This window comes from Garra rufa, chromosome 24, assembly GCF_049309525.1.
Source record: "Garra rufa chromosome 24, GarRuf1.0, whole genome shotgun sequence".
Taxonomy (NCBI): Eukaryota; Metazoa; Chordata; class Actinopteri; order Cypriniformes; family Cyprinidae; genus Garra; species Garra rufa.
This window is the reverse complement of record NC_133384.1, coordinates 35,409,429-35,435,475: the sequence shown is the minus strand read 5'-3', so window position 1 is coordinate 35,435,475 and position 26,047 is coordinate 35,409,429. Positions and strand designations below refer to the sequence as shown.

The window sequence follows — 26,047 nt, the reverse complement described above, 5'->3', positions numbered from 1 at the left end:
TACATTTTAATTGATCAAAGGGGATGATAAAGACATTTATAATGTTAAAATATTTCTATTTCAGTTAAATGCTGTTCTTCTGAACATTATATTCATCAAAGAAACCTGAAAAAATTCTATTTAGCTGTTTTCCACATAATAATAATAATAAACATTTTTTGAGCAGCGAATCAGCATATTAGAATGATTTCTGAAAGATCATGTGACACTGAAGACTCGAGTAATGAAGATAAAAATTCAGCTTTGATCACAGGAAATTTTTGTTATTTTTAAATAAATTCAAATAGAAAACAGTTATTTTAAATAAAAAATATACTGAAAATTTTACTGTTTTTGCTGTACTTTGGATCAAATAAATGCAGGTCTTTAGAAAACATTTAAAATCTTACTGTTCAAAAACTTTTGACTGGTAGTGTATATATTGTTGTTTTTTTTGTTTTTTTTATTAAATTTTATTTTAAAAAATATTTGTAAATTTTAAATGGCATAGAGGTGTTTCAATTTAGTTAATCAAAATAAATGTTCAACTTCATAAAATAAGTTCGATTTAATTTAAGTTTAAATGACTTAAACAGCTAAGTTGATTGTACTAAATCGAGCATTTAAGGTTAAGAAGTATATAAATCGTCAATTTGTTTTGAAAATGACAGATCGTTTCGCTAGATAAGATCCCGGCTGGGATCGTTTAGAGCCCTTTGAAGCTGCATTTAAACTGCATTTTGAAAGTTTAAACTTGGGAGCACCAAGTATATGGGGCAGTCCACTATATGGAGAGAAATCCTGAAATGTTTTCCTCAAGAAACATAATTTCTTATCAACTGAAGAAAGAAAGACATGAACATCTTGGATGACAAGGGGGTGAGTACATTATCTGTAAATCTTTGTTCTGGAAGTGAAGCTCTCCTTTAAAGCAGTATTTTTTCCCCAGTCTGACTGTAATGCTGACGTGTGTGAGGCTGTGGAGCAGGTGATGCTCGTGTCCTTGACTCTCTCTCCGTCTCTCACTCTCACACATGCTCTCCACTCAGCACCTGATTTCAATGGCAGGTGTCATTGCATTACACACCGAACACAAGCACGCGAGTCATGTATCCAGAGATTGACCTCATTTAGACTGACACAGCTATACATTGGCAAGGGCAAGATCTACTGCTTTAAACACTCCATATACTGCAAGCGAAGCATCGCATCCATACCACTGGCTATTGGTGAAATGATTCATATTTATGAGTTGTCATGTATATAAAGTGCTTGAATTAGGTCATGGCACAACATCTGAATTCAAGTCAGAAATTAGTCTGAAATACGATTGTAAATCATATCAACAAATATCTGGGAGGAGAGTTTCTGCTAGGGCAGCATGATTTGGGGTAAAAAACATATTGCAATTTTTCTGATAAAATCTGCCATATGCGTTTTGATAGGCTCTACAGTTTGGCCAATATAAATATGGCTATATAATAATAATAATAATAGTTATTATTTAGTCATGTGTATTTTCTTTAATAATAAACATTTTATTTATTGTAAACTTTTTTGTTTATTTATTATTATTATTATTACTAAATAAACAAATACATAAAGTAAAAATTACTAAAAAACAAAATAAGAAATATTACTATTATAATATTTTACTTTAAGGTAAAATGTATTTTAATTTAGTAATAGAAATAATTATAATAATTAACATTAATTAAAAAAACAATAATAATATAAAAAATTATATATATAAAATGTAAAACAACATATTACTGTTGAAATAATAATGAAGATTTTATAATAATATTTTTATTTTTACATTACAACTGTAAAATGACAATACTAATATTCACAGCTGTCTTAACAGATGCTTGTGTGTAAAAGTACAGTTTATCAAAAGCTTTTTATTTCAGATAAATGCCGATCCTTTGATCTTTCTAACCTATTTATCAAATAATCCTGACCTTTTTTTTTACTGTTTTAAATAATAATAATAAATGAGTAATGATGCTGAAAATTTAGCTTTGATCACAGGAATAAATTACATTTTAAAATATATTAAAATAGAAAACAGTTATTTTAAATAGTAAAAAATATTTCAATTTTTTTTTGCTGTACTTTGGATCAAATAAATGCAGGCTTAGTGAGCAAAAGAGACTTCTTTAACAAACATTACAAATTTTACTGTTCAAAAACATTTGACTGGTAGTGTATTCGCAATGCGAATGTCTGCATGCATAAAATACTTGGAGTAGCTAGTACTCACTGGACATTTGTGGTGGGCTAATGTCTGCGGTTGCACTTACTATTTTTAAACCATAGGAGGCAGTGCAGTGTACAGTATTCAGCCAGAGTTTCTGTCATTCTGAACATAGTGATCTGGTTTTTGATTTTCTCTTGGCACATGCACTTAATGACATGATTTATACCCTGGCTGTCCCACCTTTTAGGAAGGCCCAGTATTTCACAGTTAATCCTATACATTCTCATATTCAAATCGATTGTTATTCTATTTTGATCCCACACTTTGTCCAGTAAACAAAAAAGGATATAAACAGCACATTTAAATGTATATTATTAAAAAGTATTTTTCTATTGGATATATAAATATGTGAACATTCTAATCAGTTAATATGCATCCACATTTTAGGTCAAATTTATGCAGGAATAAAGATGAATCCTTATTTTACATTTTGTCACTACTGTACACAAACACACACAAAGTGTTGGGGAAAGTTAATTTAAAAAAAGTAATGCATTATATATTTACTCCCTAAAAAGTAACAAATTGCATTACTTTGGTACTTTTTATGAAAAGTAATATATTATGTTACTTTTGCATTACTTTTTCTCATCCAGGTGGGCTTGCTAGTTTGTTTTTAAAATATAAATTTCTATTTTTGACAAATGTAAAAGCCTTTCACACCAAAAGCACAATGAATAAGAATTGGGCTAAATGAAAAGCTAATTTACATCTGTACCGTAGAGAGCGCAGATCAAACAAACCTTTTTAAAGGAGTTTATAAGTTCAACAAAAATGTACAGATAATGTACTCACGCCCTTGTCATCCAAGATTTTCATGTCTTTCTTTCTTCGTCGTAAAGAAATTATGTTTTTTGTGAAAAATATTTCAGGATTTTTCTCCACATAGTGGACTTCTAAAATTGCAGTTTAAATGCGGCTTCAAACGATCCCAAATGCGGTTGTAAACGATCCCAGCCGAGGAATAAGGGCCTTATCAAGCAAAACGATCTGTTATTTTTTTAAATCACAATTTATATATATGTGACCCTGGACCACAAAACCAGTCTTAAGTCGCTGGGGTATATTTGTAGCAATAGCCAAAAATACATAGTATGGGTCAAAATTATTGATTTTTTTTTTTAAATGTCAAAAATCATTAGGAAATTAAGTAAAGATCATGTTACATTAAGATTTTTTGTAAAATTCCTACTGTAAACCTATCAAAATGTAATTTTTGATTAGTAATATGCATTGTTAAGAAATTAATTTGGACAACTTTAAAGGTGATTTTCTCAGTATTTTGATTTTTTTGCCCCCTCAGATTCTAGATATTCAAATAGATGTATCTCGGCCAAATATTGTCCTATCCTAACAAACCATACATCAATAGAAAGCTTATTTATTGAGCTTTCATATGATATATATATATATCTCAGTTTTGTAAAATTTAACCTTATGACTGGTTTTGTGGTCCAGGGTCACACACACACACATATATATATATATATATATATTTTTTTTTTTTTTTTTTTTTCCTCAAATGCTCGTCTTGTCTTGCTCTGTAACAAATTGATCCCTGACAGTTAGGGTACGTCGAAAAACTCCCATTTAATTTTCTCCCTAAACTTCAAAAATTATTTCAAAATCATCTTTCATCGCTGCAGAAGTACCGACCCAGTGTTTGCAAAGAAGATCAAATACCCCTAACAAAAAAGGTAAAACAGCAATGTAGAACGATTTTGAAGTTGAGGGAGAAAATGAGAGTTTTTTTAAAAAAAAAGTTTTTCCCCATTTATTGACTGAGAGCTCTCCTGTCTCCATGTTGAGAGAAATCAGGAGTAAGATGTAACTTTAGTTCTAGGATAACTGTGAACATGCATTAATTCATCTCACTCACAAAAAAATAAATAAACAGATTCAGTATCTCTCAAAATGATTAAAAAGAGTGAAAAGCAATTCAGAATATGACGCAAAACTGCAATTAAATATGTTAAACAATTCAAATATCTTTTATGAATTTAAACCTATTTTATTAACCAATGTCTTTGCTGCTGACCTTCAATAATCCAATTTAACTCTACAAGCAAAAATGACTCAAGATAAACTAACATTTGTGCTTCATAGTTTTTTTTTTTGCTGAAGAGTGTTGAACTTTCTTCTTATGCATTCTACTAGACAGACATACATTTACTTTTCCATTTAGCCTGAGGCTTTTGGTGTGAAAGAGCTTTTACATTTGCCAAAAATAGTACTTTTTATATTAAAAACAAACAGGCAAACCCTGTCCAGATGTAAAAAGTAACGCAAAAGTAACATAACACATTACTTTCCATTAAAAGTAACTAAGTAATGTAATTAGTTACCTTTTTAGGGAGTAACGCAATATTGTAATGCTTTACTAAGTAACACTGCACACGGACACACACAATCACTTATGCACACACACACACACACACACACACACACACACACACACACACACACACACACACACACACACACACATTAAGCAGGTTAGAGAAGGTCATTTTAGCTTTGAGACATTGTACCACTTTGGCTTTTCAACACATTTGCACGCACACACACATCGGACACATGCATGAAGGATTTATGTGCTGTCAGATGGCTGCTCTGTTTCAGTAACGACAGCTCAATGACAGCCATATACATACCAAACACACACTGCATCTCACTTCTGTCTACTTGTGAAGTTCTGTGCATTTATATTTTTAGAAAAGACTGACAGTCTGGTGCAATCATGAAACCTTAACTAAATTCAGAGAAGAAGATGAAATAAAGAATGATAAATAAAGACATGAATCACAAATAAATCTGTTGACAAATAAATAAAGAAAAAAATGGAAATATAAATATAAAGAGTGAAAACTTGGCTTGAACACCACAATGTGACTGGATGATTGAGTAGAAATGGTCATAGCTACAGAAAGCATCTTTTTAATTTTAACACACTAAAGACAGAAGCAGAATGGCTTTGTTTGATTGTCCTGCCGGTCATAAATATCGTGAATGTGATTCCCTGGCGTCATGTCAGAATAATAAAGGTGAACACACTGCAAAGTGACCAGTAATAATGCTCTTATATATGGAATACACATCACATTAGTTATAATACGAAACTGTTGACTGGCTACAGTAAAGGTTGGGAAGGCTGTTTTGAAATTATATGTTTTTGTTATAATAACACATTGTTATGTTATTGTAAACTGTGCACCAAAATTTTTAATTATAAGTAAATAAATAAATAATGAATTACTTATTTTTATATTAATTACAAATTATGAATAAATTGTAAATTATAAATAGAAATAATTCATATTTTATTTAATATATAAATATGTGATTTATAATACACTTTTCATTTAAAATTTGTACTATTTATAAATTAAAACTTGTAAATAAAAAAACATTTATTTATAATAATTATTACAAATTATTAATAATTAGCAAATTATAAATTAAATGATTTATGTTATTAAATATATAAATATTTGTGATTTATAAAATGTATACAATAATTCTATATATATAAATTATAGATTCTTGAAAAATTACACATTTTTATAAATTATGAATAAATTGTAAATTAATAAATAATATTTTTATATTATTTACAAATTATGAATAAATTGTAAATTATAAATAGAAATAATTCATATTTTATTTAATATATAAATATGTGATTTATAATACATTTTTCATTTAAAATTTGTACTATTTATAAATTAAAACTTGTAAATAAAAAACATTTATTTATAATAATTATTACAAATTATTAATAATTAGCTAATTATAAATGAAATGATTTATGTTATTAAATATATAAATATTTGTGATTTATAAAATGTATACAATAATTCTATATATACAAATTATAAATTCTTGAAAAATTACACATTTGTATAAATTATGAATAAATTGTAAATTAATAAATAATATTTTATATTATTTACAAATTATGAATAAATTGTAAATTATAAATATAAATAATTAATTCATTTATAAAACAATTATATAAAATATATAAATTATCTAAAAATGACAAATATTTATAAATTATAAATTTTTCTTAAAAAATTTGTACTATTTATAAATTAAAAATTGTAAATAAAAACACAAATTTACAATTATTATTACAACTTGTACAAACTTTGCAAATTATAAATGAAATGATTTATTTAATTAAATATAAAAATATTTGTGATTTAGAAATAAATGTAATAAATAAAAATAAATAAATTGCATAAATGTATACAATAATTTTATATATATATATATATATATATATATATATATATATATATATATATATATAATTATAAATTCTTAATTTTAATTATATTAAATTAAATTGATATTTTATTAATTAAATTAGGATTAAATTGTAAATTAATAAATAGAAATAATTCATATTTTATTTAATATATAAATATGTGATTTATAAATTATTTAAAAATGACAAATATTTATAAAATATACATTTGTCATTTAAAATGCATACTATTTATAAATTAAAAATACTAATTTATAATAATTACAAATTATAAATGATTATAAATGATTTATAATATTTTATTAAATATTATAAACATGTAAATATTTGTGATTATAAGTAATGATATATAATTTTAAATTCTTTAAAAATTACACATTTTTATAAAATAAAGTATGAAAAAATTGTAAATTATAATAATTTATTATATTTTATTTAATATATAAATATTTGTGAATTATAATTTATGAAATAATTATAAATAAAATGATCAATTCTTTATAAATTATACATTTGTAATTTCAAATATGTAATAATTATACATAAAAAAATTTAATAAGAAACACAAATTATATATATAAAACTATATATATATATATATATATATATATATATATATATATATATAAAACCTAAAGCTCCAGTCTGTTCAATATTGATAAAACTGTGACTGCTTGGTTTATTTACAAGTTTTATTACCCACGATATACTATCGCCATCCACGGATGTTGACTAGTTTACTTTAGGGTGCTGTGTGAAGGATAAGTGCTCTGCGGGTAGGTTAAAGTTTCAGAGGAGACATCACATGCATTCTGTGCAGTGCATGCATGTATTTTAGACCTGCTAATCTCTGTATCATATATCTTATAAAAGTGTTTGAGTGGAATTAGTCTGTGGAATTTAATCTGTCAATTCTGAAAGGTACTACACAGTTGTGCCAGCTGCATCACACACACAAAGACACACACTCTCCTTTGTTTTCTCTACTCCATGTTACTTTCTCAATGTCACTTTGTCATTAGAGACATTCACATGCGCACAAATGTGAGCTTTGCCGATTTGTGTCCTCAGGAGGTCAACAAACACCACAATGAAAAAGGCCTAATAACATCTTAGGGAAAAGACATAAATGTTTCTGTGAAGATTAGGTTTGGAGGATAGACAATTTTGTTAGCTTGGTGCAAAACAGGAACAGACAGGCCCAACCATGATAAAAACATAATGTGTAAACTGTCACAGAAGGTCAGATAAATCTGAACAAAAATTCAATTTAAACAGAAATGTGGCAAAAAATAAATAAGCAAAAAAATAATTAATGCATTAAAATGCATTTAATAATTATATATTTATTATAGAATTTATTCATTTTAATTACTGTTTTAATTTTAGTTTGAAAGTTTTCTTAATACTGCATTTTTGACATTTTTTAAACTGTCTATAAAGTTTTTTAACTAATAATACATTTTTAAAAATAATTTTAAATTTCTTTTTAGGACATTGAGTGGAAATGTGGTTCATAAATAATGAAATACTAAAAAAAACGAATTAAAACACTAATTTATAATAATTAGTACAAATTATGATATACGTATATGTATACAATAATTCTATATATATATATATAAATTCTTTAAAAATTACACCTTTTTATGAATTAAATTCTGAATAAATTGTAAATTTAAAAAATATTGAATTATTTTTACATTAATTACAAATTATGTATAAATTGTAAATTATAAATAGAAATAATTCATATTTTATTTAATATATAAATAAGTGATATATAAATATTTTTTAATTATTTAATTATTTCTTTTTAGGACATTGAGTGGAAATGTGGTTCACAAATAAATAAATAAATTAAATACTGTAAATATGTTTTCATTTTAGGGTTTGGCTTGGAAATCTTTACTAGTTAGCATAATAAGTATAGGTTATTTATGTTTTTACATTACTTATTTGTATTATATTATAATACATATATTTATGATTTAATATATATTTATTTTGTGGCAAACCATGTTATTTTAGTATAACTGAGATACTATTATAGGTTTTATTTAGTTTCTGATTTAATTTTTTATTTATGTGGTTCATAAATAATAAATTAAATACTGCAAATATGTTTTAATTTTATGGTTAGGTTTGGAAATCTTTACTAATTAGCATAATACGTATAATTTTTTAATGTTTTAGAAATTTTTTATAAATGTGCCTATAGTTTGTCATTTTTATTTCTATCTTAGTAGTAATTTTAGTACATTTAGTTGAAATGTGGTTCATAAATGTAACTTTTTTTTTTTTTTAACTGATTTTAAGTAATTTTTTTATGGTTTTAGTTAACTTTAACCTTGGTGTAAAGTCCCTATTTAGATAGGCAGGTAATATGTATGTGTGTGTGTGTGTGTGTGTGTGTGTGTGTGTGTGTGTGTGTGTGTGTGTGTGTCATTTGACCCAGTTTGTGGTCCGTTACTCCGCTCCAGTGATGTGTCTGTCTGTGCATTTGTCTTTCTGATGTGCTGCCTTTATTTGGCCAAAGTGTGACATTGGAAACGCCCTCCTTATGGTTTCTAGTGGCCATGTGTCCATCTCTCTGCACTATATGTTGGCTATAAAAGAGCCACTGCATCTTACACAAGACGTGGACCACATCCAGACACATTACAGACAAACTCCACCATCAAAATGCCTTCAAGCACAACAATTATGGCACATCAAATCAAGAAGACAGGTAAAGCATTACTTTATAATTAAGAACTAACTAAGAAATAACTCTCAGAAAGTTTTTTCTGTAGTCAAATGTGCAGGATCTACATTTTAAACGTATTATTTTTGTGTTTTTGTGTTAATGTTATATTATTTAGCTGTAAAATTATAGACAGCATACAGTAAAAAGCAAATGCCTACAAAAAAAAAAACAAAGCTCAGTACAGTAACACTAACTGTATTATAGTATGTACAGATAATGAAGAATTCAGTTTTAAAATATTAACTATAAATACATAAAATATTATAAAGCAACTAAATTTCGGTCTAAATATGCAACAATTTTTATTTCAGTTAGTTGCGAATATTTCTCATTTTATGTAAAACAACTACAAATAAACTAACATTAAAACTAAAACATAATAAAACCTATACAGGCATTAAAAATTTGTTTTGTGGTCCGGGGACACATATACACTTTTGTATGCCTAAAATGCTAAAAAAGCTAAAAGTTTATGTTTCGTCACATTCATTTAGGAATTACATGATTGACGTACACGATACCGCTTTTTTTTAAATAAAAAACGATATATTTGAGAACAAAATCGAGTATTTTGCATCCTCGGGTTTGACTGTCGACCGTTTATCATTTCTATCGTAAAACAGTTGTCAAATATAAAAAGGTTTTGCTACTTTCATCTTACCTGGCTTACTCTCTTTCAACGTTAAACCTGACGCTGACGCGTTGCGCTCTACTTGCGTGAGCGTAAACTATGCCTACTTTGATTTGATTGGCCAGCTCAATAATTTTAACATTGACGGAACATCTGGCAAAAAAAAAAAATAAATAAAAATAAATTAAGATGATTTAAACCGTTTTGTCACCCTAACAACATAGCGCTGCAAAAAAATAAAATATAATATAAATATATATTTTTCTGTTTTCTTCCAGGAAGGACAATCAAAGCCAGAAATACTCCTGCCGGTATGATGTGCTAAACCACAGTTTGCATGATAATTATCAGTATTTACATTACATTTATGCCGAAATCTAAATCTATTTTCATATTTCACTATCTTCAGAAAAGCTTCCAGTTTACGAGCCGAACATCCCAGAGCCGACGTCCCGAGAGGAGCTGCTTAAATGTGAGTCACTCACATAAACAAACAAACAAACAGTAGCCTAGTTTAAAAAGTACTGACCTGTTTCTTTCCTCTTAGACTGGATCAATATTTCATTGGACGAACAAACTGCCAATAAGGTGCTGTGGCTGACAGAGGGCGGGGCTAAAGTGTCCCGCATGACAGATGAGGTGTGTCCTTACCTGGACAGGCCAGAGAGATTTGACCACAGTCCTCAGGTAAAACACACACACACACACACACACACACACACACACACACACACACACACACACACACACACACACACACACACACACACACACACATGTTGGGTTTACATGTGTGTGTGTCCCCACAAGGATAGGAATACCAGTAGATTTTGACCTTGTGGGGACATTTCTCAGGTCCCCATGAGGAAACAGGCTTATAAATCATGCACAATGAGTTTTTTTGATGAAGTAAAAGTGTGCACAATCTCCTGTGAGGGCTAGGTTTAGGTGTAGGGCCATAGAAAATACGGTTTCTACAGTATAAAAACCATTACGCCTATGGAATGTCCCCATAAAACATGTAAACCCAACATGTGTGTGTGTGTGTGTGTGTGTGTGTGTGTGTGTGTGTGTGTGTGTGTGTGTGTGTGTGTGTACAGGTGCTTTGTAAGGAGTCTATCTGGGCAACTCGCTGTTATTGGGAGGTGTTGTACTCTGGCTGGGTGGTTGTAGGAGCAGCATATGAGGGTGCTGGAAGGAAGGCAAGCGATGGTCCCTGCGGCCTCGGGGAGAACGAGGAATCGTGGGGTCTGGGTTGGGCCGGATCCTGCTATGACGCCTGGCATAAAGGAATCAGCAGCAGGGTAACAGACGTGCCTCAGTGCTGCACTATAGGGGTGTATGTGGATCAGCCCGCGGGTCTGCTCTGCTTCTACACTGTGGAGACAGAGGAAGATTCAAAGAAAAAGGAAGTCAAACTTCTTCACAGGTTTAAAAATCCCATAAAGGAAACAATTCTTCCAGGTTTCTGGGTGGGAAGACAGTCCTCTTGTTTAATACTCAAGAAAGAGGAATGAGGTAGACGGGGAGAGTAATACTGTGCTTGTATTTTATTTTACACTGTAAAACCTCATATCACTTTATATTTAAAATTACTGTTCATCTGTTTTTCATTATATAGCTTGCTATAATGCTTTTTTATAATCATGCATTTTCAGTTTCACATGTCATCTTGAATATATAACATTATATATAATGTTAAGTCTAGAATTAACCCACACTTATAAAAATATGTTTTTTGTTAGCATCTATTAAACCTTTCCAGTCCACAAAAGTTTCTTTATAGTAAAAAAGTGTATATGTTCTGCACACACACACAAAAATGTTGTTCTTTTATAAACTATTCACTGAAAGGTTCTAACCTAAAATTGTGTGTTATGGCACTGCAAACTTTTATTTTTAAGAGCTTGTATAGCACATAAGTGACCCATTGTCCTCTTACTGTTCTCCACTGATTTTAATGCACAGCGCCAACTAGCGATTCCGCGATTTCTACCGAAGAGGCAATTCTGCCCACGTAATGCCATTTTGCTCCTGCCCCTCCAGAGGTCTGTGCACGCCACTGCAACACATATGTTTGCCTGCATCAATGATCAGTGTGTTGTTCATACCAAAGTTTCAGCTGCTTTTGAGGAAGAGCTGCATTTAGCAGTAAATGTGAACTGAACCTCTTGGGGTTTGAACATGGTCACTGGAGACGGAGCTGCTCTATTCTGAGACGATCAGAATCACTAAAGCTGCCAATGCAAATCTGATTTTTTCCTCAAACTCACAGTTTCACTGTTTGATCAGTTAAATGCTCTGAACTGGAACAGTTTCACTTCTGCTCATGAGAAATTAGTTATGAATAGTAAATCAGATAAGTAAAAAAAAATGAATATATCAGAATCAGAATATTAGAATATTAACATAATATGGTGCAAAACACCAGCTTGCAATATCAAGCAGCAAAACCAGCTGTTTTGTAGAGCTAAAAATAGCTAGTAGTGGATGACACCAGAAGCTATACACATTAAATGTAGAAATGGCTGGAAAAAAACGTAACATATTTACTGTAGCAAATGGAAAACTCAGTGAATGATTTATATTTCATTTATTATCCATAAAAATCTTGACTGTTGAACGAGTGATAGTGTTTGAGCAGCTGCAGTATCAGTTCAGTCACTGTGACTCTGACTGACGGAGGTTTTTGTACGACTCTTTATCACTGTGTGAACACATCTTTACTGTTGATCCAGTGTCTACTCTGACAGTAATAATGTCCGTTATCTTCAGTCTGGACTCCACTGATGGTCAAAGTAAAATCTCTCCCAGATGATCTGCTGCCAGTGAATCTAGATGGAGTTCCATATTGTTGATTGATTGCTGCATAAATCAGGAGTTTAGGAGCTTCTCCAGGTTTCTGTAAGTACCAGCTAAGAAAATGGTTGCCATTGTAACAGCAGTTTGCATCACTGTTAAGTGTACAGGTTACAGTGACTGATTGTCCAGTTTGAGCGAGCAGCACTGAGGGAGTTTGAGTCACTGTCACCTGCCCAATAGATTCTGTCAAATGAGAAAGTTTAGAAATCACAAACACTTTTACAACTATATTTCTTCACAACACATAACAAATATATCTTTACTGACACAAACCTCGACATAATACTGCTAAAGTCCAGATCAATATGATGATGAAAGTCATTTTTTTTGGTTGTAGGTTCAGTTACAGTAAAACAAAATCTGTTGTTGATCATGTTTGATGTTTGACAGAGTTATAAACACACAGAGCGCTGTATGTAAAACAGACTCTCATGCAAATTAAGGAAAATGTCAACAAGTTTAAGTTGGTTTAATGTGCTGTTTTCTTCAGACGTAAGGAACATTTTACAAGTTCAGAATCCTTTATTGATACATCACATCAAGTTTTTTATTTCTACAGTTCACTAAAGAAGTTTATATTGAGTGATTTACATTTTAGAGACAACACTGTCAGTTAAGTTGTTCTTGTTCAGCCAAGTGTAATTTCCAAACAAACCACACAGAAAGCGTGTCTCTGAACAAGAGAATGTTCCTGAATCAGTGTTTTGAACAAGTCGTTTGAATAAATTATTTAATGAGTCACTAATGAAGACAATCCCTTGTTTTGTTCCTGAATGACTACATGCTACACAATAACTTTACTATATAACTTTATAATAAAATATGCGAGTAATACAATCTACAATTAAAAACAAAACATAAAAACTCTAATTTCTCTGATTATAGCTGAGCCAAACCTTTTTGTAACTGACCAAGTCATAATGCCAGACAGCTGATTTCAGTTTTTTGCACATGTGTAGTTCCTGTGTTTGGTCTGTGTGTGTCAGTAGTGAGTGATAGTGTTTGAGCAGCTGCAGTATCAGTTCAGTCACTGTGACTCTGACTGACAGAGGTTTTTGTACGACTCTTTATCACTGTGTGAACACATTTTTACTGTTCAGCCAGTAGTAACTCTGACAGTAATAATATCCAGCATCCTCAGTCTGGACTCCACTGATGGTTAAAGTATAATCACTGTGAGATCCACGGCCACTGAATCTAGACGGAGTTCCTGACTGGAGTGTGTTAGCATTATAAATCATGAGTTTATGAGCTTCTCCAGGTTTCAGTAAGTACCAGGCCACACAGGGTGGGCCACAGTTTGAATTTTTACTGAGTTTACAGCTCAACTCAACATGTTCTCCTGCTGTGGCAGTTTTCACCAAAGGAGTCTGAGTGACTGTGATCTGAGTTGCTCTAAACCCTGAAAACCAAAACATTTATGAGTTCATAAAATATATATTTGCCATATTTTTAAGCAGTGTGATATTTAATTATATATACTTCAATTGATTTTTAAGTATATACTGTTCACCTTGTATTATGAAGCAGTATAAAAGTGTCCAGATGAAGATGATGATGAAGGTCATGTTGATGAAGATTGTTGTGTGTGTCAGTGATGAAGTGTTAAACTCACAGCACTATAAACACTCTCAGAGCACTGACGCATCTGATCAATATGCAAACACACTCCAGTCGCTTATTTATAGACACAATATACAATTACTAAATTAATCTTTCAATATTTTATCTTCTAATAGCCAAGCTGTTATAAATTATATAAGCTCATTCACTGCTGAATAAATCTTAAAATCTAGCTTTAGTATTTTATCTCGACTCTCTTCTGAGATTTTGAAAATATTTTTGACTGTAGTAGAAACATGACTCTTAATTCCTAAAATTTATGCCTAATTCATTTATTTTCCTGCAGGATTTTGACAGACATGAGGATCATCACACACGTCTCTGTCAATTGCTGAATCAACTGAGTTTGATTGTGAGTCACGTCACACATGATATAAAACATTCACTTTTATAAATTCAGTTTGTAAATTAGTAATAATGCAGACTGCATGAAGCAGATGAAGTAAATCATTTTGTGCTGTGAGTGGATGTGTTTGTTAGAGACTCAGTTGATGTGTGTTTGTGCAGTTAGTGAAGCGTTCAGGAGGTTTTTGTTCAGCTGCTCTATTAGTTTGTATCACTGTGGTGGACTTTCGGCAGCGGCACCAAACTGGATGTTGGCAGTAAGTAAATCATCAGTTAAGATTATTAATACAACAACTGACTGATAAACACTTTGTTGCTCTATAGAAAGAATGCACTTTTCAACTAATTTTTTTTTTTTTTAATTTAATTTAGTTTTAGTTTGCATTGAATGTTTGACAGTCAACATTGTACGGATGATTTTCATTGTGGCATCTTTGATTTCATGACTGTAATAGTGAACTATAATAATTTCTGTTATTTTCTTCATTGATAGTTACATTTTAAATGTTTAAAAATGTGCACTAAAATAAAATGTACATTTGGTTGTCATTTTGGCACCACTTAGAATTTACATGCAAATTTAATACAGTAATTAAACCTACATTTTCAGATTAGTGTGTTGATTTTTTTATGTAAAGCCTGCAGATATTCAAACTGGAAATTATGGATGGTTAAATGTATTTTTGTTAATATTTGTAGAAGTTATTTTTAAAGTTATAATAGACATGCTAGACAAAAGTTATATTTTCCATTTTTTAGAACAAACTTTTGTGACCAGTTTTCTCATGCTGTCATTAAACATTGTAATAAACCCCTGCAGTTTATATGTTTATTCACATCTGATCTTTGATGCTTTTATTCAAAGCGACTAACAATGATAATGAAAAATAATCTTCAAATCAATTCATTTCACCAAACATTCATTGGTTTGCTGATCACAAGCTTTGTAAAAAAAAAAAAACATTCAGGTGACTTGCATTTAATTGTTGTTAAAATGGGAAAGGAAAACTAATAATGTATTTTTTAAATAAATTTTTTAAAACTTGAAAGGAGAGAAATGCTTAGTCTTGATTGAGTTGACTATTGTGTGTTTGTCAGGCATCACTAGTCCTAAAGTGAGCGTCCTGCCGCCCTCCAGTGCAGAGATCTCCTCAAAGAAGACAGCGACACTGGTGTGTGTGGCCAACAAGGGCTTCCCGTCAGACTGGAGCCTGAGCTGGAAGGTGGACGGGAGCAGCAGGTCTCAGGAGAGCAGCGCTGGGCTCCTGGAGAAGGACGGTCTGTACAGCTGGAGCAGCAGCCTGACTCTCTCTGAGCAGGAGTGGATGAAGGGCGTCTCAGTGAGCTGTGAGGCCACACGGAGCGGCCAGACTAAGATCACTGGACACCTGACCAGACATCAGTGTTCAGAGTAGATCTGCTGCTCTTCTCACTCATGTCTCACATGGAGACTAACAGCACATGAGCGACTCCTTCATTCTCCACATCCAGCTTCAGTCGCTCTCATCTGCATCTGCTCTGCTTTTTATACAAGACTATGTGTGTGCTTTATTATTCAGTGGTGATGTTATTAAACTTGACCCAATAAATAAAATACAGTAACTTTATGTCTTTGTGTTCTTTTTTGTCATTGTTCTTTTTTGTTTCTACATCACTGGAACTGGAAAAATGTGTGGGGTTTTTTGTTTTATTTGACATAAATTTGTCTCAGAATTAGAGCCTATTTGAGTAATACATATCTGTCACAGGACAGATCAGTTAATAAAGCTGATTTGACTTGAAGATTTAAACACATGTAGTTCCTGTGTTTGGTCTGTGTGTGTCAGTAGTGAGTGATAGTGTTTGAGCAGCTGCAGTATCAGTTCAGTCACTGTGACTCTGACTGACGGAGGTTTTTGTACGACTCTTTATCACTGTGTGAACACTGGACCACTGCTGTGGTAACTCTGACAGTAATAATGTCCAGCATCTTCAGTCTGGACTCCACTGATGGTCAGAGTGAAATCACTGTTAGATCCACTGCCACTGAATCTAGATGGAGTTCCTGACTGGAGGCGGTTTGTATAATAAATGAGGAGTTTAGGAGCTTCTCCAGGTTTCTGTAAGTACCAGCTAAGACCGGGTTTTCCATCACCATAACAGCATTCTGGATTACTGCTACTTTTACAGTTTACAGTGACTGATTGTCCAGTTTGAGCGAGCAGCGCTGAGGGAGTTTGAGTCACTGTCACCTGCCCAATAGATTCTGTCAAATGAAAAAGATCAGAAATCCCAAACACTTTTACAACCATATGTCTTCACAACACATAAAAATAACAAGTAAATAATGTATGTAATGTATTTACTGACACAAACCTCCACATAATACTGCTAGTGTCCAGATCAATATGGTGATGAAAGTCATTTTTGCTGGTTGTAGGTTTAGTTATAGTGAAAAACAGTTGCTGATCATGTTTCATGTTTGAGTTATAAACACATGCAGAGCACTGAAGCGTGTGACGCTCATGTAAAACAGAATCTCTATGCAAATGCTTCTGGAAAATGTCAACAATTTGAAGTTGGTTTATTGTGTTGTTTCACTAAGACTTAAGAAAATATTGAATGAGTTCACATGTTAATTTAATCCTTCACTGATATAAAACAACATCAGACATGCAAGAGCTCAGTTTCTTTGGAATATCAGATCAACAGCATGATTGTGAATGTGGTATTGATTTTATACAAAAGTTTAGAAACAAACAGTTACTATTGAGTATTTTACTTTTTAGACACTGACAGCAGTTTGTTTTTGCTCAGCCATCTGAAATAGATAAAAAAGTGCAAATTATTTGAGTAAATGATTAATTACCAGTCAATCATAAAGAAACACCTGATTGAGTTTTCTAGGTAGAAATGCAATGACTGGATCTTTAACGCTGATAGAAGCCTTACAAGATCCACTCAGACTCAAAGCTGTAAGGACTGTCAAAAGTGCATCAACTAATAAATACTACACTGACTTGAAGTATGTGGATAATCATGCAAAATTAATTAACAATTAATATTTTAATATACCAATTAATATTAGTATACCAGTTGTATGTCTTTGTTGATCTTAAAAATAAAGCTCATATTAATTCTTTGTGGTATAATAATGTGCAACAACAACACATAAAAACTTCCACAGAGGTGAATAATTTTTATAAGATCTGTTTATGGCCAATATGTTTACTGTCATTATTGTCACAAAATGATTACAGAGCTTAATGGTTTTTCAGTCGAAAGATCCCAATATGGTTCACTGTGATCAGGTCTAAAGGTTATATAGCAAAGAAAGTAAAGAGTTTTTTGTAGTTGGTAAATATCATGGATAACTTAATTAAATAGTTCAATAGTTTGCTGATCACCGAAAGACACTAAAATAGCCCATGCCATAAAACAAAAATCTGGCCCGGTTTGTATGTTTACAGAAGTGTTTGCTGTGGTGAACTGTGATAGAAGAGAGTGATAGTGTTTGAGCAGCTGCAGTATCAGTTCAGTCACTGTGACTCTGACTGACAGAGGTTTTTGAACTGAACACCCAGTTACTGTTGATCCAGTGTACACTCTGACAGTAATAATGTCCAGCATCTTCGGTCTGGACTCCACTGATGGTCAGAGTGAAATCAGTTCCATAATCTGCTCCATTGCCATTGAATCTAGATGGAGTTCCTGACTGCCTTGATCTTATGTCATAAATGAGGAGTTTAGGAGCTTCTCCAGGTTTCTGCAGATACCAGGCGAGACAGTCTCTACAACCCCGTGAACGATCTCCAATTCCTCTGCTAGTCTTACAGTTTATAGTAACTGTTTCTTCTGGTTGAACAGCTGATACTGAGGGAGTCTGAGTCACAGAAATCTGTCCTGTAGTCTCTTTCAAAAGATAATTATAGCAACATTTAATAAAGTATCAAGTATAAAATCAGTTTTACCATCAAACACATGCATATAAATCACATTAAGTTATTAATAGAGTAAATGAACCTTGAACAGAAAGAATGAGTGTCCAGATACAGACGCCAATGATGATCATCATGTTTTTGCTGGTTGTTCTTTCAGTTAAAATAGAGGAAAGCTATCAGTGATGAAAGAAGTGTTAAACTCACAGCACTATAAACACTCTCAGAGCACTGAAGCATCTGATCAATATGCAAACACACTCCAGATCATTTACCTGAAGACAGATGCACTATTTTGCCATTTTGTTTGTGCAGCAGCTTTTCTTGTAAGCACTAGAAGATGCTTATGACTAGTTGCATTATTTTGAGTTCAGCTGAAACTGTTTCATTAGTTAGACTCTGGAAAATGGTTTTGTTTTAATTGTAAAAGTTGAGAACAGCTGCATTTAGCAGTAAATGTGAACTGAAGCTCTTGGGGTTTGAACATGGTCACTGGAGACGGAGCTGCTCTATTCTGAGACGATCAGAATCACTAAAGCTGCCAATGCAAATCTGATTTACACCTCAAACTCACAGTTTCACTGTTTGATTGGTTCAACGCTCTGAACTGGAACAGTTTCACTTCTGCTAATGGAGTGATGAGACAGTTATGAAGTTTGAGTGGTAGTTTATCATGATTGTAGTAGAATCTAAAAAACACATAAACTACATCACTGGAACTGAGAAAAATGTTGTTTGATTTCACATAAATTTGTCTCAGAATCAGAGCTTGAATGATACCCATCTGTCACAGGCAGGGTGCGTCGGACAGAGGGTAATAGTAGAACAGAGTAACAGCCCCCCTACTGAGTGTGATTTTGAGGGGCCCCAGAATTCCTAGCAACGCTCCTGGTCACAGGACAGATCACATTCTAATAGAGCTGATTTCAGTCATAACATAAGTATTGAGCTCATGTGTAGTTCCTGTGTTTGGTCTGTGTGTGTCAGTAGTGAGTGATAGTGTTTGAACAACTGCAGTATCAGTTCAGTCACTGTGACTCTGACTGACAGAGGTTGTTGTACGACTCTTTATCACTGTGTGAACACTGGACCACTGTGGTAACTCTGACAGTAATAATGTCCAGCATCTTCAGTCTGGACTCCACTGATGGTCAGAGTGAAATCACTGTTAGATCCACTGCCACTGAATCTAGATGGAGTTCCTGACTGGCGGCTGCTTGTTAAATAAATCAGGAGTTTAGGAGTTTCTCCAGGTTTCTGTAAGTACCAGGACACACAGGGGTTTGGGCTGCAGCCTGGAGCAGAACTGAATTTACAGCTAATCTCAACATGTTCTCCTGGTGTGGCAGTTTTCACTGAAGGAGTCTGAGTGACTGTGATTTGAGCTTTACACCCTGAAAAAAACAACAACAACAACATATATTAGTCCATTAATATATCTATTTCTGACATTTTATAAAATAATTTAATTAATGTTTATCTCAAATGTACACTATTCACCTTGTAGTATGAAGCAGTATAAAAGTGTCCAGATGAAGATGATGAAGGTCATGTTGATGAAGATTGTTGTGTGTGTCAGTGATGAAGTGTTAAACTCACAGCACTATAAACACTCTCAGAGCACTGAAGCATCTGATCAATATGCAAACACACTCCAGATCATTTACCTGAAGACAGTCGCTCATTAACAGTAACAAAATACAATTACTGAAGTGTTTTCATAATATTAGATCATTCAATTCTGAATGCATCTCCAAGACCAACTTTAGTATATTAACCTGAATCTCTCCTGAGAATATTTTTGATTGTAGTTGAATAGAAACATGACTGTTGATTCCTTAATTTTTTATGTCAAATCCATGGATGCTCCTGCAGGTTTTTAACAGACATGAGGAGTCTCTGTCAGTCACTGAATCAACTGAGTTTGTGAGTCACGTCACATATGATATAAAACGTTATTTTTCCCATAAATTAAGTTTCATGCTTTAGTAATAATGCAGACTGCATAAAGCACATGAATTAAATCAAAGTAATTTGTGCTGTGGGTCGATGTGTTGGAGACTCAGTTGATGTGTGTTTGTGTAGTTAGTGAAGCGTTCAGGAGGTTTTTGTTCAGCTGCTCTATTAGTTTGTATCACTGTGGTTGACTTTCGGCAGCGGCACCAAACTGGATGTTGGCAGTAAGTAAATCATCATTTAATATTATTAATACAACAACTGACTGTTAAACACTTTGTTGCTCTATAGAAAGGATGCATTTTTATTTTTAATTCACACTTAATGTTTGGCAGTCAACATTGTAAATATGGTTTTCATTGCCATGGGATCTTATTTTTATTAGTGAACTATAATCATTTCTGTTATTTCTTAATAACTTGATTTTATATTTTTTTCCTCATTGATAATTGAATTATAAATGGTTAAAAATGTGCACTGAAATTAAATTTACATTAAGTTGTCATTTTAGCACCGCAGATTTTATTTGAAAATTTAAGACAGTAATTAAACTTAAATTCTCAGATTAGTGTGTTAATTTTTTAAGTAAATCATGTAGATATTATCAAACTGGAAATTATGGATGCTTAATTGTATTTTTGTTAATATTTGTAGATTGTTATGTTATATTTGTAATTAATTATAATAGCTATGCCAGATATTTTTTCCGAACAAACTTTTGTACCCAATTTTCTCATGCTGTCATCAAACATTGTAATTAACTCCTGCAGTTATGTTGGTTGCTGATTTTTGATGCTTTTATTAAAAATGAGTTAAATTGAAGTTAATAACAAAAATGACTCTTCAAATCACTATATTTTACCAGACTTTCGTTGGTTTGCTGATCACATGCTTTGTAAAAATTTATTCATTTGACATGCAGTTTAATGTTGTTAAATTGGCCAAGAAAAGCTATCATTGTATTAATTTGTCATACATTTTTAAAAACTTGAAAGGAAAATGCAAAGAAATGCTTTCTTTTGACTGAGTTGACTATTGTGTGTTTTTCAGGCGTCACTCGTCCTAAAGTGAGCGTCCTGCCGCCCTCCAGTGCAGAGATCTCCTCAAAGAAGACAGCGACACTGGTGTGTGTGGCCAACAAGGGCTTCCCGTCAGACTGGAGTCTGAGCTGGAAGGTGGACGGGAGCAGCAGGTCTCAGGAGAGCAGCGCTGGGCTCCTGGAGAAGGACGGTCTGTACAGCTGGAGCAGCAGCCTGACTCTCTCTGAGCAGGAGTGGATGAAGGGCGTCTCAGTGAGCTGTGAGGCCACACGGAGCGGCCAGACTGAGATCACTGGACACGTGACCAGACATCAGTGTTCAGAGTAGATCTGCTGCTCTTCTCACTCATGTCTCACATGGAGACTAACAGCACATGAGCGACTCCTTCATTCTCCACATCCAGCTTCTTGCTTTGCTTTGTGTGTTTCATACAAGACTATATGTGCGCTTTATCATTCAGTGGTGATTCTATTAAAATGTACTCAATAAATGAAATACAGTTGTAACTTTATGTCTTTGTGTTCTTTTTTGCCATTTTTGTTTTGGTTGTCTCTTTTGATCAGGGCTTTAGTTCACATTAAAAAATTTGAAACTTCACTCAATGGACCATGAAAACACCTGCAGTTACATGATGACACATTGTGAACCTCACAAATATAGTTATAGATGAATTTAAAAAGATAAAGTGTGTTAGATTAACAGTATTTAATGTGGTGTATATTTAATTTAATATCTATGAAAATTCAAAACTCAGAAACAGTATCATTGTTTGACCGTTTAAACGCTTTGAACTGGATCAGTTTCACTTCTGCTCATGGAGCGATGAGACAGTTATTGAGTTTGAGAGGTAGTTTTATAAGACTTATACAAATAATGAATTAACTGTACAAGGATGGAGACTTTTGACTGGAAGATGACGAGCAAACTATTCAAGCAGCAAAATCGTTATGTCCTGCTGATGCTTTTTGGATTATGAATGTATAATTAGAAAGAAACTATGCATTATAAAAATACATAGGCCTAATTAAAAATATCACATATTAAAAAATTATTTGAGAATAGAAGTGATAAACCATAAATGATCCGGAAAAAAAATATCAGCATATTAAAATAATTTTAAAAAACTTCAAAAAATAATGATGGACCGCAACAAAATTGACATTAAGATCATATTTGTGTTTCTTCACTGTTGAGTGAGTGTTTGAGCAGCTGCAGTATCAGTTCAGTCACTGTGACTCTGACTGACAGAGGTTTTTGTACGACTCTTTATCACTGTGTGAACACATAGTTACCACTGATAGAGTGTCGACTCTTACAGTAATAATATCCAGCATCTTCAGTCTGGACTCCACTGATGGTCAGAGTGAAATCAGTCCCACCTTGTGCTCCATTCCCACTAAATCGACGTAAGCTGCTATCATAGCGATCATTTACACCATAAATGATGAGTTTAGGAGTTTCTCCAGGTTTCTGCTGATACCAAGCTAAACCCCAGCTATCTATTCCAGGATCAGTTTTACACTCTATAGTGGCCGTTTGTCCTTTAGAAACAGTCAGAAGTTCAGGCTGAGTCACAGTGATTCCTCTGGATGCTGCTGACAACAACATTATATGTGTTTAATCAAATTAAATGAACATTAAAAAGTCAAAAATGAGCATCTTTCACTTCTGTTACCTGGAATAAAAGCTGTCAGAATCCAGATGAAGCTGCTGAAGAGATTCATTGTGTTTGTTGGTTTTGTACCGTGGTAAACAGCAGTGTGTTATAAAGTGTTTGAGTCTGAACGTTATAAACACTCGGAGCGCTGAAGCATGTGTCGATGCAAAGTGACTCTCTGTGGAAAAACCCTTCATCAGTCAATTGACTAACAACATTTATTTCTTCATAAGTCTCTCAAATGCACAAAATCTCAGTGAGGATCTGACAATCACTGGATTGCAGCTGTTTTTATGATGTTACGTTTGTTTAACAGTCATTGTGAACTTTTTATAAGCTGTCAGACTGTTGACTAGAAGTTAAAGTCTGAACATTCAGTAAATGTGCAATTGTCGACTGCATGACCTGTTTGTTTAAATGTGTTTGGTAGAATTTATCAATCAGAAATGAATATGATCACATAGAGATGAAAACTGATTTGTTTTATGGCCTTAATTGTGTTTTGTGCTGAAATGCTGTGTTTTCAAGTCATTGCATTTTTATTCTGCATGAGTCTCTGGTGTATAAAGATGATGTTTTGGTGATGTACTTTAAGTGCACTTAAAAGAAAGAGTAGAGGTTTTTGTTTAGCTGTTGTATTGGTTTGTTTCACTGCCATTCATTTTGGATGTAAGTAAATCAGGTAATCATTTTAATGCAATATACATTTATAGTGCTCATACTGACACTTAAAGTGTTATTATTGTTTTCATGTTTATATAATTAAACCATCTGACTTGACTCAGTTTTATGCATTCTGACTGAAAGTATTTTTTTTCTGCTAACGAAATGTTAGCTTATGTTTTTGGTTTAGATTTTTGTTTTCTTTCTCCTTTCACTTTAAAGGGATGGTTCGGATTTGACTTCATTGCTATGCACTCCGAAGTCCATGTAAATACCCCATCCGAAAGCTTTTTTACCTTAGTCAAACATTGAGGGAGATATCAGAGTTTTTCGAATGGCTTGCTACAGCCGTAAATGTAACATCTGATGTATCTCGTAAATTGCACCACTTAACGTGCACGTAATCTTACCAAACTTCTACAGTAGTGTAAATAGGTTATGTACTCACAAAACACTGCATCGGAAAATTTGTAAGTCCACCATGAGTGTTTTGAAAACAACTTTTACCCGATCCCTACTAGTCTCAAAAACTACAAATGGCGACACGTCGACGTCACTTCCCTGGTTTGGGAAAAGCACGTAAAAGTCCACCTACAAGTTGACATACACACAGATGTAGTAGGAGGACTTTTACGTGTTTTTTTTTTTTTTTTACGTGTGTCAGTAGTGAGTGATAGTGTTTGAGCAGCTGCATTATCAGTTCAGTCACTGTGACTCTGACTGACGGAGGTTTTTGTACGACTCTTTATCACAGTGTGAACACATCACCACTGTGGTAACTCTGACAGTAATAATGTCCAACATCTTCAGTCTGGACTCCACTGATGGTCAGAGTGAAATCACTGTTAGATCCACTGCCACTGAATCTAGATGGAGTTCCTGACTGGCGGCGGTTAGCCCAATAAATCAGGAGTTTAGGAGCTTCTCCAGGTTTCTGTAAGTACCAGGCTAAAAAATCATCAGCACCATCATTGTACACGTCTCTGCTAGTTTTACAGGTAATTTTAACTGTTTCTCCTGGTTGAGCTGTCATTGAGGGACTCTGAGTGATGCTGATCTGTCCTCTACATTCTGAAACACACAAGAAGAATTAAAAAATGTAGTATTATACTTGAAGAAATGAATTGATATCAAACTTGTGCTCCACAAACCTTGAGCAAACGCTGTGAGAGTCCAGATGAAGATGATGATGATGAAGGTCATGTTGATGAAGATTGTTGTGTGTGTCAGTGATGAAGTGTTAAACTCACAGCTCTATAAACACTCTCAGTGCACTGAAGCATCTGATCAATATGCAAACACACTCCAGATCATTTACCTGAACACAATTGCTTATTTATAGAATTACTAAAAATACAATTACTAAAATGTGAAAAAGTAATCTGTTTTATAACATATCTTCTAATAGCCAGTGTGTTATAAATGATATCAGATCACTTCTGAATGCATCTACAAGACCAACATTAGTACTAAGATACATGTACAAATAATAGATGGAGCCCAGCTAAAATACTGTTTTATTTAGCATTATCACTAGATGAAGACTCTTCACTGGTATATATGTGACTGGATTCAAACACAACTGAATCAGCTAACATAAACTACTTTAGATCATTTGTTGCACAAAGTAACTTAAAAGCAAACACACAGGCTGCTTGAAATGTAACAGTGTAAATATAACAAATGTACATTTCACTCTTATTTCCAGGTTTTCCATGACCATGATAACTTAGTGTCACGTGTCTGAGCTGTGGTGTCTCCCTTCCCCACCAGAGGTCACTGTCTCCCATCCTCCCGCACCCCATTCCGCTAATTGGGTACACCTGTCTTGTCACACACACCTGTCACACTCATTAGCACCACAGCTGTTCCCCATTAGCACAGTCTTTATAGTCTCCACTCTCCCTACACTCTGTCTGGTTGCATTGTATCCTGTATCCTGTCTCTAGTCCTGTTTGTATTCTGTGTTCCGAGTTTCTTGACCTTTGATTTTGTTCCTGATATTGTTTATTTTATATTTCAGTTTATGTCTAGTTGTGCCGTGTTGGCCTTTTTGTTTGTTTAGTTTGTTTTCATTTCATTAAAAATA

The 26,047-nt window shown here is 32.9% G+C and overlaps 1 protein-coding gene, 1 pseudogene and 4 gene segments (V, D, J or C); 4 read left to right on the top strand and 2 right to left on the bottom strand.

Annotated features, from left to right (window-relative positions):
* LOC141300198 (C-reactive protein-like) overlaps window positions 1-26,047 on the top strand; it is a 68,811-nt pseudogene that overhangs the window by 2,888 nt on the left and 39,876 nt on the right.
* On the top strand, window positions 9,222-11,412 carry LOC141299988 (tripartite motif-containing protein 16-like protein). Its single transcript, XM_073830293.1, has 4 exons — window positions 9,222-9,246; window positions 10,305-10,367; window positions 10,443-10,582; window positions 10,996-11,412. The coding sequence occupies exons 1-4, from the start codon at window positions 9,222-9,224 to the stop codon at window positions 11,410-11,412; spliced, it is 645 nt and encodes a 214-aa protein (XP_073686394.1).
* LOC141299987 (Ig lambda chain C region-like) lies at window positions 14,279-16,140 on the top strand. The segment is given in 3 exon segments: window positions 14,279-14,347; window positions 14,931-14,982; window positions 15,824-16,140. Coding segments are annotated over 3 exon segments (438 nt in total).
* Window positions 16,636-17,143, bottom strand: LOC141300026 (Ig kappa chain V region 3547-like). The segment is given in 2 exon segments: window positions 16,636-16,970; window positions 17,081-17,143. Coding segments are annotated over 2 exon segments (384 nt in total).
* LOC141299986 (Ig lambda chain C region-like) lies at window positions 20,506-22,109 on the top strand. The segment is given in 3 exon segments: window positions 20,506-20,568; window positions 20,771-20,822; window positions 21,649-22,109. Coding segments are annotated over 3 exon segments (432 nt in total).
* On the bottom strand, window positions 24,707-25,161 carry LOC141299985 (immunoglobulin kappa variable 4-1-like). The segment is given in 2 exon segments: window positions 24,707-25,029; window positions 25,110-25,161. Coding segments are annotated over 2 exon segments (375 nt in total).